The following is a 15,280-nucleotide window of genomic DNA, read 5'->3' on the forward strand; positions in this document are numbered from 1 at the left end:
AAGGCAGAAATTTTGTAAGAAGGAGAGAGTGCAGCATTTTCAGAATTCCTTCTGACAAGCTATTTATTGTATTGAGAGTTGATTTTGTCAGTTGGCAAGCCGAGAATATTAATGAAGCATTTGTGGATGAGCAGTTTAAACAGGTTGATCATGATTGACTCGACTCTACAGTGCATGATATCAAGATGAATTATTTGCTATGGTTGTTCCTCTGACCTTGTTATTGCAATTTTCATCCTTTTAAAATGTTTAGTATGGTATTCATTGCTGCTTTTCTTTGTCAGCTAATCCTATTGTTATAGTTAGTACATATTTGCTCTTCTTCAACCCAGCTATAAATTGTGTTCATTACATAGCCCTGTTCCAGCTAGACACAAGTACAAGGCTTTGGGGAGGGGCTGTGGCTCAGTGGTAGAGCATCTGGTTGGCACACAGAAGGTCCCAGGTTCAATCCCCGGCATCTCCAGTTCAAGGGACTAGGCAGGTAGGTGATGTGAAAGATCCCTGCCTGGGTCCCCGGAGAGCCGCTGCCGGTCTGAGTAGACAGTACTGACTTTGATGGACCAAGGGTCTGATTCAGTATAAGGCAGCTTCATGTGTTTATGTATTCATTCAGCTAGGGGCTCTACAATCCCAGAAACCAGCTTTCACCCACATATCCTCTTTTCACGTGCAAACTGTTGCTTTATTATCACTTCCTTCTCCTCATCAAGCAAGTGGGACCAAGCATGTGGGATCATTATTTTTTTTAAAAGGGGGAATTCAAAGAAAATCAAAGAAAAACAACCTGTTGCTGGTGATGAGCACCCAAACATGAAAAACAGCCCAAGTTTTTTTTTTTTTTTGGGGGGGGGAGGGGTGTTTTTTGTAATGCCTAAGATATGTGTAACCATTCTGGAAAATCATGGTAATGACACCAAACAGCGATTTTCTTCTATATTTCCGCTTTGGGAATTCTGTAATGCCTGTCACCAGATTTGGCTTGTGATCCAGTTGCCGTGTTTCCTGCGGGGGGGGGGCAGATCTTGCCACTGTGGTGAATGGCCTGGTAAAATCTACATTAGATCACAGAAGTAGAAAGAGAGCCAGCGTGGTGTAGTGGTTAAGAGGGGTGGATTGGAGCGGTGGAGTCTGATCTGGAGAACCGGGTTTGATTCCCCACTCCTCCACATGAGTGGAGGAGGCTAATCTGGTGAACTAGATTTGTTTCCCCACTCCTACACACGAAGCCAGCTGGGTGACCTTGGGCAAGTCATTCTCTCTCAGCCTCACCCACCTCACAGGGTCTCTGTTGTGGGGAGGGGAAGGGAAGGCGATTGTAAGCCGGTTTGATTCTGCCTTAAGTGGTAGAGAAAGTCGGCATATAAAAACCAACTCCTCTTCTTCTTCTTCTTCTTCTTGTTATGTCTGTTAATATGTTTTTATAGAATTTTTTATATACTTTATTTTAAATGCTGTTTTAATGTTGAAATATTTTAATGTTTGAAGTTCACCACCTTAGGGACTATAAGTGGAAAAACTACATAGAAATATTTCAAATAAGTATATAAACTATTGATTGAGACATTTCAGGTGTGTAGCTGTGTTTGTAGTAGCAGATTTTTTTTCTCTTTTAGACCAGTAGCATGTGAGAAACCAAAAATATTGTACAGGGTTTACGTTTTCATTAATTAAAGCTTACTTCATCATTCTGCTGAAGTGAGCTTTGACTTGCAAAAAGCATAAAAAGCTTATACCTGGAAAATTTTGTTGCTCTATTAAGGTGCGAGTTGACTTAGATTTTATGGATGAAGAAGTAGCCCTGAGCTTTTGAGAATCTCTCACTTCCATAGCAAGCCATGGATATTCTGTGCACAAGACCTAGTTCTCACAGAAGGGTTGAATTCTTTCTTGATTGTATCTCTCCAGACTGTATGTAGGGACTCACATCATGGAATATGCTCTCAAGAAAAACAAAACAAAACAAAAAACATACCTACACCTAGTGAATAAACATGTCAAGCCGAAATCTAGGCTACAAATCTTCTTTATGATATCAAGTTTTGTATGTGCAGGGATTTGTGTGTGTGTGTGTGTGTGTGCGCGCGCGCTCGTGCGTGCGTGCATAAAGAAACATTCATTCATGTAAACTCTCATCTGCTATCTGAAGTGCTTTGGCGTTGACACAGATTTACTGCTCCAATGAGGCCTAATGGAAATTGGTTCCATGTAAGCATGCTTGAGTACTTTACTCCACCCTCTGTATATTAGCTTCACTTATTTGGCCCCCACCATTTGTTGTCAACACTGCTGTTTTAGCCCAAGGGATATCTATTTTACAAAATGTGGATTAAATCCTGAAATGAAGAGAAACCGCTCTGTAGTCCTGTGAGGTTCCGATGAGGCTTGTCACAATTGCAATGTAAATGCATTTATTGGATTGATTTCCCCTGGATTTTTCTCCTTTACCCTCATTATTGAAAGGTGCTTGACTTGGAAAGGCTTTGTATAACATTTGGTAAATGATATCTGAGCAGTTGTTACTAATTCTATTCAGGCAATCAGGAAAAGATGCAGTTTGTTTAGTGGATATACAAAGGCTACTGTTTGCACTTGATCTGTTTTTGTATTCTTTGTGTCTGTCTGACTAGTACATTTTTATCCCGGCCTTTTTCCAAGGAGCTCAGACCAGTATACATAGTTCTCCCTCATATTCATTTATTTAAAATTGCAAGCCATCCAATTTTGAAAACAATGGATGGAAGAAAAATATTCCATAGACCAAACTGGTCCTCCTAACTAAATTAAAAAGGCTCATTTAAATAATTCTGCATTGTATCAGTGCTGGAAAAATAGCAAAGTAGGGGGGTTCCTCACATTTCCATTAAGTCCCACACTGCCACAGAGAAAGCCGTAACCCAGGCGTCCAAAGTCAAAACTTGCCTTACACCTTGAAAACCCAATGGGTTGGTTAGTGGGATATAACTGTTTTAAACAAAACAAAAAATGGATCAGGAAACTTATGATTTTGGGGCTGCAGACCTGCTTGCAATTAGACAGATGTTAAAACAAATCTTCTTACTCACATTTAACTCGAGATGATTTTGTGGAGAATATAAAACGCTTGAAATCTTGAACTAGTTTCTTGTAAAAAAGAGTATTTATATTCTCTACATTTTAAAAAAACTGAATTCATTATGGATCCTAGCTGGTGGTCCGAGAGTGGGACTTGTATATGCTGTGAACTCATTGGGCATAACACATCAATATTTAATGGTGACTAACTTGCAATCCTGCACCCCTTTAAATCCAGTGAAATCAATGGACTGTAACACTTCAATCCTATGAAGAGTGATTACAGCCTAAATCTATGGGATTCTACTAGAATAACTCACTATAGGATTGCATGATATACCATAAGAAAAGGTATGAAAATTCTAAGTTAAATCCTATTGATTTCAATGAGACATGCAGCCCAGAATTCTGCAAAACCTAAATAAATGTGCAGACAAAACCTTAACTCTGGTGAAATGTCCCCACTGTATGACTGTAGATAACCATTAAATGCCTCGGTTTCCCATATGTAAAACAGTGAAGAAAGTGGGTATTTGAATACAAATGACATAATTACAAATAACTGGGAAAGAATGAAAAAAATGTAGTAGAGTTTCCTGCAGGTAGGCTAATCTTCCACTGGTTTGTAGATGGCAGCTTGTACCACAACTTACTTTTAAAATCATATTTTTGTTTCCTCTTATTACACAATTAATCATTCTGCTCAGTACCTTGTTTATAAGGAGATCGCTAAGAAAAGCATTTCAGAGTAGTGGATGCCACTTCCTCCCAGAGCTTATTCTAAGAGTTACATCCACCACATTAATTCATCATGACACAAGAATGCCTCACAAGTTACATGGATTTCCAAATATGTCATGCAGAGTATAGTATGTAAATGTAGGTAAAACCATGCACACTTTACAGATCTAGGAACATTTCTCATTTCTTTTTCATGCATAGCAAATGCATGTACATTAATTCTTCCCTTAAGAGCATGAGCTATACAAGTGATTTGTGGGGATATTTTTGTGTCATTAGTACTCAATGCTTCTGCTGGCAGGTGAAAACAGTTTTATTTCAACACCTTTACTTGGTTATAGATAACAGGCAGCCCATTCCTGAAGGGGGGGGCAGCTAGGCAGCAGCCAGGGGTGGTGTAGCCACGTTACTCCCTCAGAGGCTTCCTAGCTGAAAAATAACAGTATTAAAAAGGAGAAAATAAAAAACCTGTATAATTCCATGGAGTTACACAGGGCTACATCAGCAAAATAGCTGGCATAGCAATGCCACAGCAAGAAGGGGCGTTCCCGGGATGAAAGGGGTCTGGAAGCTGACTAATGTCAGCTCCGCCCCTGTGTGCACCCTGGGAATGCCCCCCATGCAGGGTGTGGGCTTTCCCTTCCGGGATTTCCTTGCTTGTGTAGCAGCGGCAGAGGCCTGCGCAGCTCTGTGGCTCCCTAGTGCCAGCGTGTTTGCCCCCGCGCTGGCATCCATGCCACTTTGCACCATGGTAAAGTGGCAATGGCACTGGTACAGGGACACACCAACTCCTATTGAACATCCTCCCCCCTTTCAGGAATGCATGGTAAGCCTTTGGACTCTTGAATTATTGGTGCTTTGTTTTCATTAGTGTATTGTATGTATGGTTTAAATATTTCTGTTCATTGGGGTTCATGACTTCTGAAAATGGATAATGTTTTCCATTAAAAATAACTTTCATACCACTAGTAAAAAATGTGACAAGCACTCCTAAAATTTAACAGTCATACTTGATAGAAGCAAGAACCTCATATGGTGCATTTCAAACATATCACTGGAGCTGGTGGAGCTGGGTAGATTGATACCAGCAGACCCCAAATGTCACTTTACCATCTGTGATTAATTGCTAAATACAACTTCAGTGACTTGGATCAGTGACCTGCAAAAGCTGTTGTATACCTAATGATGTTCTTTTAGTAACTATTGCCAAGACTTTCCCTCCTCCTCAACGCTGCCTTGGCTTTTATGGATGAGTAATTGTACTACATCATACTCAGTGCAACAGCATATTGTGAAAATTCTGCTCCCTACCAAACTGTTTGTTTTGTAACAGCTTTTTAGATCTTATATTGAAATGGCTAATATATGGGCAATATGTTCTATTGAAAACATCATTTTAACTTTCTTATTTCCCCCTACAGCTTAATTACAAAGAGAAAAAATGTCCCCTGCAGCAACAGCTCCGCAGTACGCTCCCCCTGATGGAGGATGGGGCTGGGTCGTGGTCTTCGGGGCTTTCATCTCCATTGGATTTTCCTATGCATTCCCTAAAGCCATCACAGTGTTCTTCAAGGAAATACAGGATATCTTCCACACATCATATAGCGAGATAGCTTGGATATCATCAATCATGTTGGCTGTCATGTATGCAGGAGGTACCTGAGGAAATATCCCTTTCCCCCTGTAATAAGAGGAGCTTCTCTTGCAAAGCCCATATTGTTCCCTCTCTACTCCCTCTCCTTCTGAACCCCATCCCACTCCTCAATATCCAATTTCTGCTTTTAGAACAACTGTACAATGTGTTTCTCCCCACAGCACATTAGATGAAGAATTCATGAATTGTAAAACATTACTGGGTTAAGTAAGAGTCAAAAAATCTTCTAAAATCAGGTACTGAGGTAAAAGAAACTAGCCAAGCCTAGTAGAGAACAAATGAAGATGTAACTGGATATCAAGTCTTATGGATTAATTAACATAGTCAAGTGGTGCTACTGAAAGGTGTATTGATTCTGTCGGGTCCCACTCACTTCAAAAGATACTGAGGGGTAAATGGTGCTTCAATTGACCTTAACTTTCAGAAACAGTAGTGTTAGTATAGTACAGAGTATTATAAAATCCTACTTATTTTATTTATTTAATTGTAAAATTGTGCAAAGTGGTTATCATTTATAATATACAAGTTTATTTCATGCTTAATTCAAGAGAGAATATTAATAAAATGAAAGAAGTACTATTCAGCCTATCAAACCACTCAAGTAATATAATATGTATTTGTCAAAGTGGGCTCCAGACATGGTTACCGTCTTTTAAATGGGTCCTTCTAGCTGTCCTTTTGATATCAGGTTGATCTGCAGTAACTGTCAGGAGATGTTTTACTTAGGGCCATGCCATAAAGAGTGCCAACTGCCCACTTGTGTACCCTGTTAAAGGAGCAGGACATTTGTTCTCTGGTTAGTTGGCAGTATGAGCTCCAGCTCATGAAAGCTTATGCCAGCAATAGATGTGTTAGTCTTTGCAATGCCATAAGACTCTTTGTTGGTTTGGCTGCAGTAGATCAATATGGCTACCTCTATGGAATTTTTCAAATATGACAGTATTTCCCCCCAACATCCAGCTATTTCTGAGTGGCTTAGGATGTTAGAATCCCAATGAATCACCTTGTTGGTTTCCAGTTCATCTTTTCCCATACCATATACTGATGCTGGGACTTTCTTGGGAAAGTTAAGTGCCCCTCAGCCTTACTATCACTGACAATTACCACCTGCGCTTCTCTTAGGATATATAAATATCAAATTATTCAGAAAATTCTTCATTTATAGCCCTTCACTGCAACTCTGCAAATGTATCTGCCTGAAATAGGTACCAAGTATCACAAAGTGATTTCAAATGATTTTTAGTCTATTGTCAAAGTAACAGTTGCAGTGCAGGTCAACTATGCAAAGTTATTTTGATGCCTTGCTATATTCACACAGCTTTAACATGGTAGCAGCGGGTAGCCTTGCCCAAGGTAAACATTCTTTGAAGAACACTTACTGCAAAATTGCTTCCCATGATATACACCAGTTAAACAATCACTGGCAGAGGATTAAATAGGCAAACAATTAAAATAATATTTGGGAAGGAGTTATTTCTTTGTAATGTTTTTTTCTCTTCGATCTGAGAGTGATTGTTTGATTTTTAGCATTTGATGTTCTGTACCTTGAAATAAATCAGTAAGAATGTGGTGTGCAAAGAAACTTGTTTACAGCAAAAGCTTAACAGATATATTGAAAATGTTGCAGGCACACTGCGTATCTCTTAATGCTAATTAGGGGATCTGAAAAACATTTGAGATCTGACACACTCATTATGATTTAGTGCTCTGCCTATTAATCTTCACAGCAGGGTCACTGGGTAAGTGAGAGTCTAGGCAAGGCTCTCTGCAACATAGGCTTTCAGCCTCCTGAGGTAATTAGCAGGCATCTGTGTTTCCGTAACAAGGTATTAACTTACCTTTCAGTGTCTTGGAAAAAAATGAAACTAATAAAAGACATCCAGTAAGAAGCTAAAAGGAATGTTAATTATGTTTATCACTTACTTCATACTTAGAATAAATGCCATTAAATTATAGCAGGCCATCTGGCCATCCATATGCTCTCCTGAATCTGTGGTTAATTCAGCAAATAGGTCAAGCATGGTGTTCAGCCCTTCCAGAAAGCATAGACACGACACTCTAAATTACATAAATCAAATCTGGTATTAAACTTTCCTTCCTTTTAGCGAGTGGAGCATTTTGACAGATGTTGGCTGCAAATTTTATACATGTTTAAACAATTCACAATTTGAGCAGTTCACATATCTTGGTTTTGAAGTTTGTTGAACCGGCATCACAGTTGAGTCAAAGCTTATGGATTCAGAATACTCAGGGCTGAACATTCACCATATTGTTTGGTCTTGAAGAACCCTCCACTCTAGCTAGCAATACCTGTTAAGTCTCCATGGCAACTCATCTGAAACCTCTGTTGAGCAGAGGCTGCCCACTATGTTAAATTAAGGGAAGTGGCCTTGTGAATGAGCTCCTTTTTACTGAGGATAGAGATAGATAACACTAAACCTAGTTTACCAAAGGCTGTTCCAGAAACCGAGGAACTTAGTTGTCACAACATACAACACAATACAACGCAACACAATGTTTCAACATTTATCATATTATTATTGCCCCACTATTTCCTTATCTTGCTTAGAAACCTCCATGGCGTCAGCTTCCAACATGGCTGACTTAAGTAGGTCCTTTACACTACAATCCGAAGAGTTACACCCTTGTAAGCCCTTCAACTAAAATGAACTTAGAATTATGTAACACTTCTTAGCATGCCCTGGTGCAAGCCAATACAAAGTTTTCCAGTGATTAACATAGATGGATATTGCCCTTAATGAAAGGAACAGAATGGGAAGGACAGCTTAGTATATTTCAATTTCAAACATACCTGATTTCTGTATTAGACTGATGATGGTGAAACAAGCCTTGAACCATTGAGATAATATGACAGCTCAGGAACTGCAGAAAGATTGGATCAGGGTTTTAAATGGCAAGAGGAAAGCACTTGATTCTATCCCTTCCATGAAACATATATGTTCAGCCCAAAGTATACCTTTCTAAGTCAGTTGTAGTCAGTGGTCTTAGAAGGGTGTAACTCTGCTTACGATTGAACTGGAAGTTCATGTGCTTCTGTTGCTGCTTACATTTTTGTTCTCAGCTATTGCCACAAATTCCAGTGTCTGGTTGTTGGAAGGATGTTTAGTTGATGTCTTTCATGTACTGATGGTGTGAGACTTTACTCAGCCAATATTATGATATACTTTGTGATACTGTATGGTAATTTACAGTGGGAAGAGTAACAGCAGTCTCTGCTAGGTCACAAACAAGCCTGTTTTTAGGCTAATAATTTAAAAAAAAACCTGACCTGTATGGCCCAGGCTTTCCTAATCTCATCAGATCTTGGGAGCTAAGCAGGGTTGACCTGGTAAGTATTTGGTGGGAGACCACCAAGCAATTCTAGGGTCACTATGCAGAGGAAGGCAATGGCAAACCACTTCTGTAAGTCTCTTGCCTTGAAACCCCTATGGGATGGCCATAAGTCAGCTATGACTTGATAGCAGTTTACACACACAAACAATAAACTGGAACAGACTCCTGAAGGTTTGTTTACATAATAATTCAAAAGAAGCTCATAAATAAGTCCTTGCAATTTATGTTCTGAGACTAATTGAAAAAAGTAGTGTATATGGTGAGTTCAAAGTTTTTGTGCTTTTAACTTAGGCTCTCAGTACTGATGGAAAAAATGTAGAAGTTTAGTTAACAAAAGGAAGACGAAAAGCTAAAATGATACAGGTTTCTCAAAATATGAATGGCGCAGAGAAAGTGAGCAAACAAAATTATTGCATACTTTTCAAAAACAGATTTTAGGTTCGCCCAATTAAATTACAGATTCTAAGATTTAGAGCACATTCCTGAGGTGGGAAAAGCTCCATAGGAGCTGGTGTGACCCCACACTGGCATAAGTGCCCTTTAACGGGCACTTATGCCATCCTGGGTGGCACACTCACTGGCCCTGGGACACCATGCCACTGTACAGGGCTCAGGCATCAGCGCAGCCTCCCACCATTGTTCTCCTAGCATATTTCTCTGCACCGGCATCCTGGGAGGCATTCCCGGGGTGGTTCCGGGGGAAGACTTGCCTTTCGGCAGCTTCCTAACCCCTTTCAGGCTGGGAACTTACTGTGAGTTATGTTGTTTTTTTAGGTGGCATAGCTCTATAAAATGCTATAGAGCGATTCCACGGGGATCACAAGTAAGGGCAGCATTCTGGCTTTGGCGGGGGGGAGGGGGCTGGAACCTGCTATAGAGATGGCAGAGCTGTGCCGACTCCAACTGCTGCCTACCCCCCACCCCCAGGAAAGGGCTGCCAAAGAAACAACACTTTAGTGACTGATGGAATTAATTGGCAGAGTGCTGTGATGACCAACAGCATAGGTGACTTTAAAAATTGATTAAATAAATTTATACCAGGCTACCAGTCCAGACTGCTAAGAACAGATGCTTCATATTCAGAGGCCACTTTATTTATAATAAACCACTGAGGAAAACTATTCCTCTGATGCTTGACTTATAAGCTTCCAGAAGCACATGACTGATGTCGGAGGGAAACTCATTGGTCTTGTCCTACAAAGCAACAGTGATCTTTTCCAGAACTTTGCATGTTATATTCTGATGCAAGTACTGCATTCCTCAGTAGGGCTTACTCCCAAGAAACTGTCATAGGATGGCTGCCTTGGTGATATTACTGTGAAAATGAAATGGCACATTCTGCAAAAATAAAGGACAGTTGCAAAATTCATATAACACAAACAACAGATGGCAGAGTTTTTAACTTTTGTGCAAGATTAAGTAGACTCTAGCAATTAGTTTGTTCAGACATCAGTAGTCACTCCTAGTTTTTCAGACACTGGTTCTGAGAAAATGAAATGGACAACAACTAGGAAATTGCTCAGCATTGACCTTTGTGTCTTTGCTGTGAGGGACAAAACCCTTTGTTCCCTTTCAGAATATGCAGAGCACTGAATTTTAAGAACCTCATTTAATGCGTCCTTGAAAACACAACTTACCAATTTCCAAATGCCTCCTGGGCATGAGGGAATACTTCACATTCAGATTTTTTTTACATGTATTTTAAACTGTGCTGAACTAATTTAAGATTTTCAGGCAGGGTAAAGGGGGACGTAATGAGATGACAAGAGCAAAAATTGTGACTTCTGCTAATAAGTATTGACAAGAACGACACAAGCAGTTTAATAGCATTTCAGGAATAAAAAAATATTTGTAACAAAAAGATTATCACTAAAAAAGCACAAGAGAGAATAAAAATCTTGAAATTCCATTCCAAAACAGACTTCCAAGGTAAGTAAAATGATACCAGACTCCACCCACCCCAAAACAAATTGAGTTGGCAAGACAAATGCTGACACATTGAATAGTGAATGTTGTAATACACGTTTTCCTACAAAATGTAAAAAATGTATGAGGGAGGGAGTGTTTATTATAGATACAGTAATTACACCAATGCAACACTAGGTTTTTTCCCAGACATGTAATAAAAAAGGGGATCGTCTTATATTTGCATACAAGTTATATTTACATCCAGTAAAAAAGGGGGGTGTATAATATCAGAACTGATCTGGCTTGCAGCTTGGAGAGGGAGGCAGGAGCGTTCTTCCTAGCCCCACTGTGTGCACACTCTGACTCCATGGAGCATGCAGACGGGGGGCTAGGAACCTGGAAGTAACAGTATCATGCCTGGAGCATGCAGAGAATCGCTCTCCCCTTCCTTCTTCCACCTGCTGACCATCAGTGGTCAGTGGGCAGCCCAGTTGATTGGCAGGCAGTTGCCCACCACAACCAGGCAGTTGGGAACCCTAACCTGTATTCCAAAAGTGGAAAATATCTTGTCCAATTGTGGTATGGCACCCAGTGCTAGTAGTGATCAGTTCAACAAGTCAGAAATCTGGAATAGTAATCCACGACAACAAGTAAGTGTGAGCCAGAGGGGAGGTCGCAAATGTTTACACTTTCTACCCAAACCAAGAAGGCAGAGTGATCATTTGTATGGGTGGAATTGCATGGTCCTGTGCTGCTGCCTGACAAAGAAGACAAGACTGGACACAACATTCGACTTGTCCATTGTTGGGAACCAGACATTCCCATACAGATGCAGCTTAGTCTTCATCACCTGTTACTGTCCTTCATGAGCTAAAGATACGGTCTGAGCCCATAGACTATGGGGCATAACAATCCTAGTTTCTTGTAGCAGCAGATTCATGTTGGTGTCTGTCCGTTCCTTTCGGGTGGCAAAAAAAAAGGACTTTTAGATGGCTTGGGTATCAGTTGTGGGATTGTCAGGCATTTGAATAAAAGCATTCCATTGTCCATTCTGGATTATGGTAATTGCAAGCTTCAGAAAGGGATCTGCATCTGTAGTTTCTTGCACTATCTGTAGTGTCATGGCCTTGGGAATGCCATGAGATGCAAGAAAAAAGCACATGTGCTTCAGCCAGTTCTGTGATAGTGTGAATGGTTGAAATCATCTCAGTACAAGGATGTCTTGAAAAATAATCTGCAGAGTTGCCCTTGCCAGAACAATATATCAGTGTGTAATCATAACCTTGGAGCAGCATCCAGCATTCAATACGAGCTAGTGGTTGGAACGAAATGCTGGTGAACATAGGTTGCAGTGGCTTGTGATCCATAAAGATTGTGAAGTGATGTCCATATAGTAGGTACAAGGGGAAATGTAAGCAACTGCACACAACAGCCAAAGCTTCTTTGTCTATTAATAGTGACACTCAACTGTGAAGAGAGCTTTACTGGCATATGCTATGGTGAATACATGGCCATTCGAGTCTGATTGAGTCAGCAGCTCCAAGCCCCATTCCGCTGACATCCAGTTCAGTGTTTTTCTGTGGATCAAAATAAGCCATTATTGTACCGCTAGAGAGAGATGTCTCTCTTGCAGCTTGATGTTCAACCATCCACTCCCATTCTTTATTCTTGCTACTGAGTTCTCGTAACAAATGAGTAATGGTTGCAAGGTTGAAAAAGAAATGTCCACAGTATGTACAAAGGCCAAGTAAACTTCTAAGTCCAGATGAAGTATTTGGGTCTACAGCTTTGTGTATGGCTGCCACCAACATGAGTGGTGATGTATCTGGATACTGGGTGAAGTTCCAGTTGGTTATATCCAGAATTAAGATCAAGTTTGGAGAATATCTTTTCTTCATTCAGATCTGCTATGATATCTTCCGCCGTAGGTGTGATGTGATGTTCTCACTTTATGACTTGGTTGGGCAGGCATATATCTGCATTGAGACTGATTTTTCCTGGTTGTTTGGATTCGGGAGCAATCACAATTGATGAGACCCATGGGGCAGGGCCTTCTACCTTCTCAATTATGTCATGCTTTTCTAAATATTGTAGTTTTTCTTCTACTCGTTTTCACGTCTGGTAGCAAAACCAAAGGCTTCACAGTGGTATCTACATAATTTAACCTGCTATGCTTACCTATGCCACAAAAATATTTGTGTGAGCTTGAAGAATCAGATCCAAATGGGTTGGATAAGTGTTGCAAACCATATGAATATGTTTCATTGCAATTACTGTTCCATAGCTGAGCAGGTTATCACTGCCATCTGCTGCAGCACAGAAAGTAGCTGTGGTCTGGCAGTGCTGACATTGTAGCTGTTTTTGGAATTGTACACAGATTGGTAATGGTTGACATGACCCATATGCATGAATCTTCATATATGTCTGTTCTAAAGTGGGTTTGTTAATCAGCACGTCATGTGTTTGTTTAGCATAACATTAACTGAGGCATTGGTATCTATGAGGATCTCTGTTTCTTGCCCATGCAGGAATATTTTGCATTGTAGTTGAACACTAGCTTTATTTCATGCCTTGTGCACGGAGGAGATGGTGAAAGTATAGATGTCATCTTGTTTTTCAGTGCTATGGTGTTGATCACACAGAAGTATATGTGCTCCAGATTCATCTGTTGGGTCAGAAACAGCTGCCTTAATTGGCTTTTGTGCTTTTGGATTTCTGTGTTGGGGTGGTATAGTACTTTTTCTAAGCAATTGGTGTTTTGACCTACAGACTGCTGCAAAATGGTTCAACTTGCCTTGTTTGTGACAAACATTTCCTTTGGCTGGACAGGTATGTTCCAGGGAGTTACGTCCTCCATAATAATAGCTAGGGATGCCAGCCTCCAGGTGAGACGTGAGGATCCCCTGAAATTACTGCTCATCTCCAGAGGTCAGTTCCTCTGGAGAAAATAGATGCTTTGGAGGATGGTCTCTATGGCATTGAATCCCACTGAGGTCCCTGTCCTCCCTAGGGTCCATCCCCACATCTCAAGGAGTTTCCCAGCCTGGGAACCTCACCCCTCCTGTCCCCTGCCACTGGCTGGGGGGACCGGGCAACCCTAATAATAGCATGGGGTGCCTAGCCTCAGTTTGGCTCTTTCCATCACGGGCTTAACAGCTATTGCTGCTCCTTCTAAAAGCAGTGGAAGCTTCCATTGTTTGGTTTTGTGTCTCTGCTATCTCATAGGTATGTATTGTAAATATTTAGGATCATGCACGAGCTCCTTCTACAATCTTAGAGAGGGGCAGACTCCCTATGTTGATGAATTCACAGGATTCAGCTAGGTGTCTCAAACATGCATTCTCACTTCTTCTGCTTGGCCTGGCAAAATTGGCCTGGCACCTCAAAATCAATGTTCTTCTTTGGGGGGAAATACTTTGTTAGTGCTGTTGCGGTTCGGGCCGTTAAGTTCCTACACTCTTAGAAAGGACCCCTTCCTAAGAAGGAATATGTTATCTTATTCAGTGAGACACCACTAGACCGGAATCAACGGTTCCTAGAAACTTGTTATGGTTCCTAGAACATCTCTTGAACACACCAATAAATTTATAATACTGGACAAGAGTAAAAGTATAATAAAAACACATTTATTTACATTATATAATATATGCTTTTGGTTTACAAAGCCTTAAAATATCATACGAGGCTAGACATCATTAGTCTTAAACATGTTTATGTAACAAAATGTAGCAAGTAATCATTCACAATCTCTATGCCTCCATAAAGGAGTATCTTGGTCAGAATATACTCATAAAGTATTCTTAGTGAAATGCACTTTCATTCAAAATATAAAATTACAGAAATCCTGTCAAAATATGGTTAATTCTTTGGAAGAAGATTTGGTTAGAAGAATCCTAACTTAAATCATTCAAAACATCATAATATTTCAGTACAGAAGACACACTATACCTTGCTGTGTCATCTGTAGTCTTCTAAGCTCTATGAGAACATATGAAGTTGTCCCAGAGTATCTGTATTTTCTAAGTCTTGAATCCTTTAAAGACTTCTATTAATATTCTTAACTTATGAAGAAGACCTCTGATCATCGTTAAGATCAGGCATTGTCTATATACATGCAATGCATATTCTTTTTAGTTTTAGACAGCAATGCTGAATATATAAATACTATGTGTTAGCTTAAAGCTGTTTAAAGTCTCTCTGGCTGTGCCTAATTGTAGAGAGTTTTGTATGTGAACCTATGGTTCAAATCTGTGTATGTGCTGTACAATGTATCAGCATTGTGCATGTCTCACAGAGTACAGAGAGTCTCCTTTCTCTTCAGGAACATCTCTGGTCTCTTGTTCTGAGGAGGTTCAGAAGTCCCTCTGTTAAGTAGAGGACTTTCTGACACTCTCTCAGAGGTCTAGCTATTAGCCCTGTGTTCAGGATGCTCTTTAGCATTGATAACCCAAATAAGTTTAGTTTGTAAGAATCCATAAATCCAATGGACTCTCACTGTTCCAATATATGGAAAGATCACTGCACTTAGATTCCCATTCAAAGGATAGGAATTCTAAGGGTCTCTATCCT

At 40.2% G+C, this 15,280-nt stretch overlaps 1 protein-coding gene across 1 annotated transcript in view; it reads left to right on the forward strand.

Annotated features, from left to right (window-relative positions):
• The first annotated feature begins 5,236 nt into the window (after positions 1–5,236).
• Positions 5,237–15,280, forward strand: part of SLC16A7 (solute carrier family 16 member 7) — a 47,998-nt gene continuing 37,954 nt past the window's right edge. Inside the window, exon 1 of the mRNA XM_056846717.1 lies at positions 5,237–5,450. Within this exon, the coding sequence (XP_056702695.1) occupies positions 5,237–5,450 (214 nt within the window). The remainder of the gene's footprint in view (positions 5,451–15,280) is intronic.

Source organism: Euleptes europaea, chromosome 3 (assembly GCF_029931775.1).
Source record: "Euleptes europaea isolate rEulEur1 chromosome 3, rEulEur1.hap1, whole genome shotgun sequence".
NCBI classification, from domain to species: Eukaryota; Metazoa; Chordata; class Lepidosauria; order Squamata; family Sphaerodactylidae; genus Euleptes; species Euleptes europaea.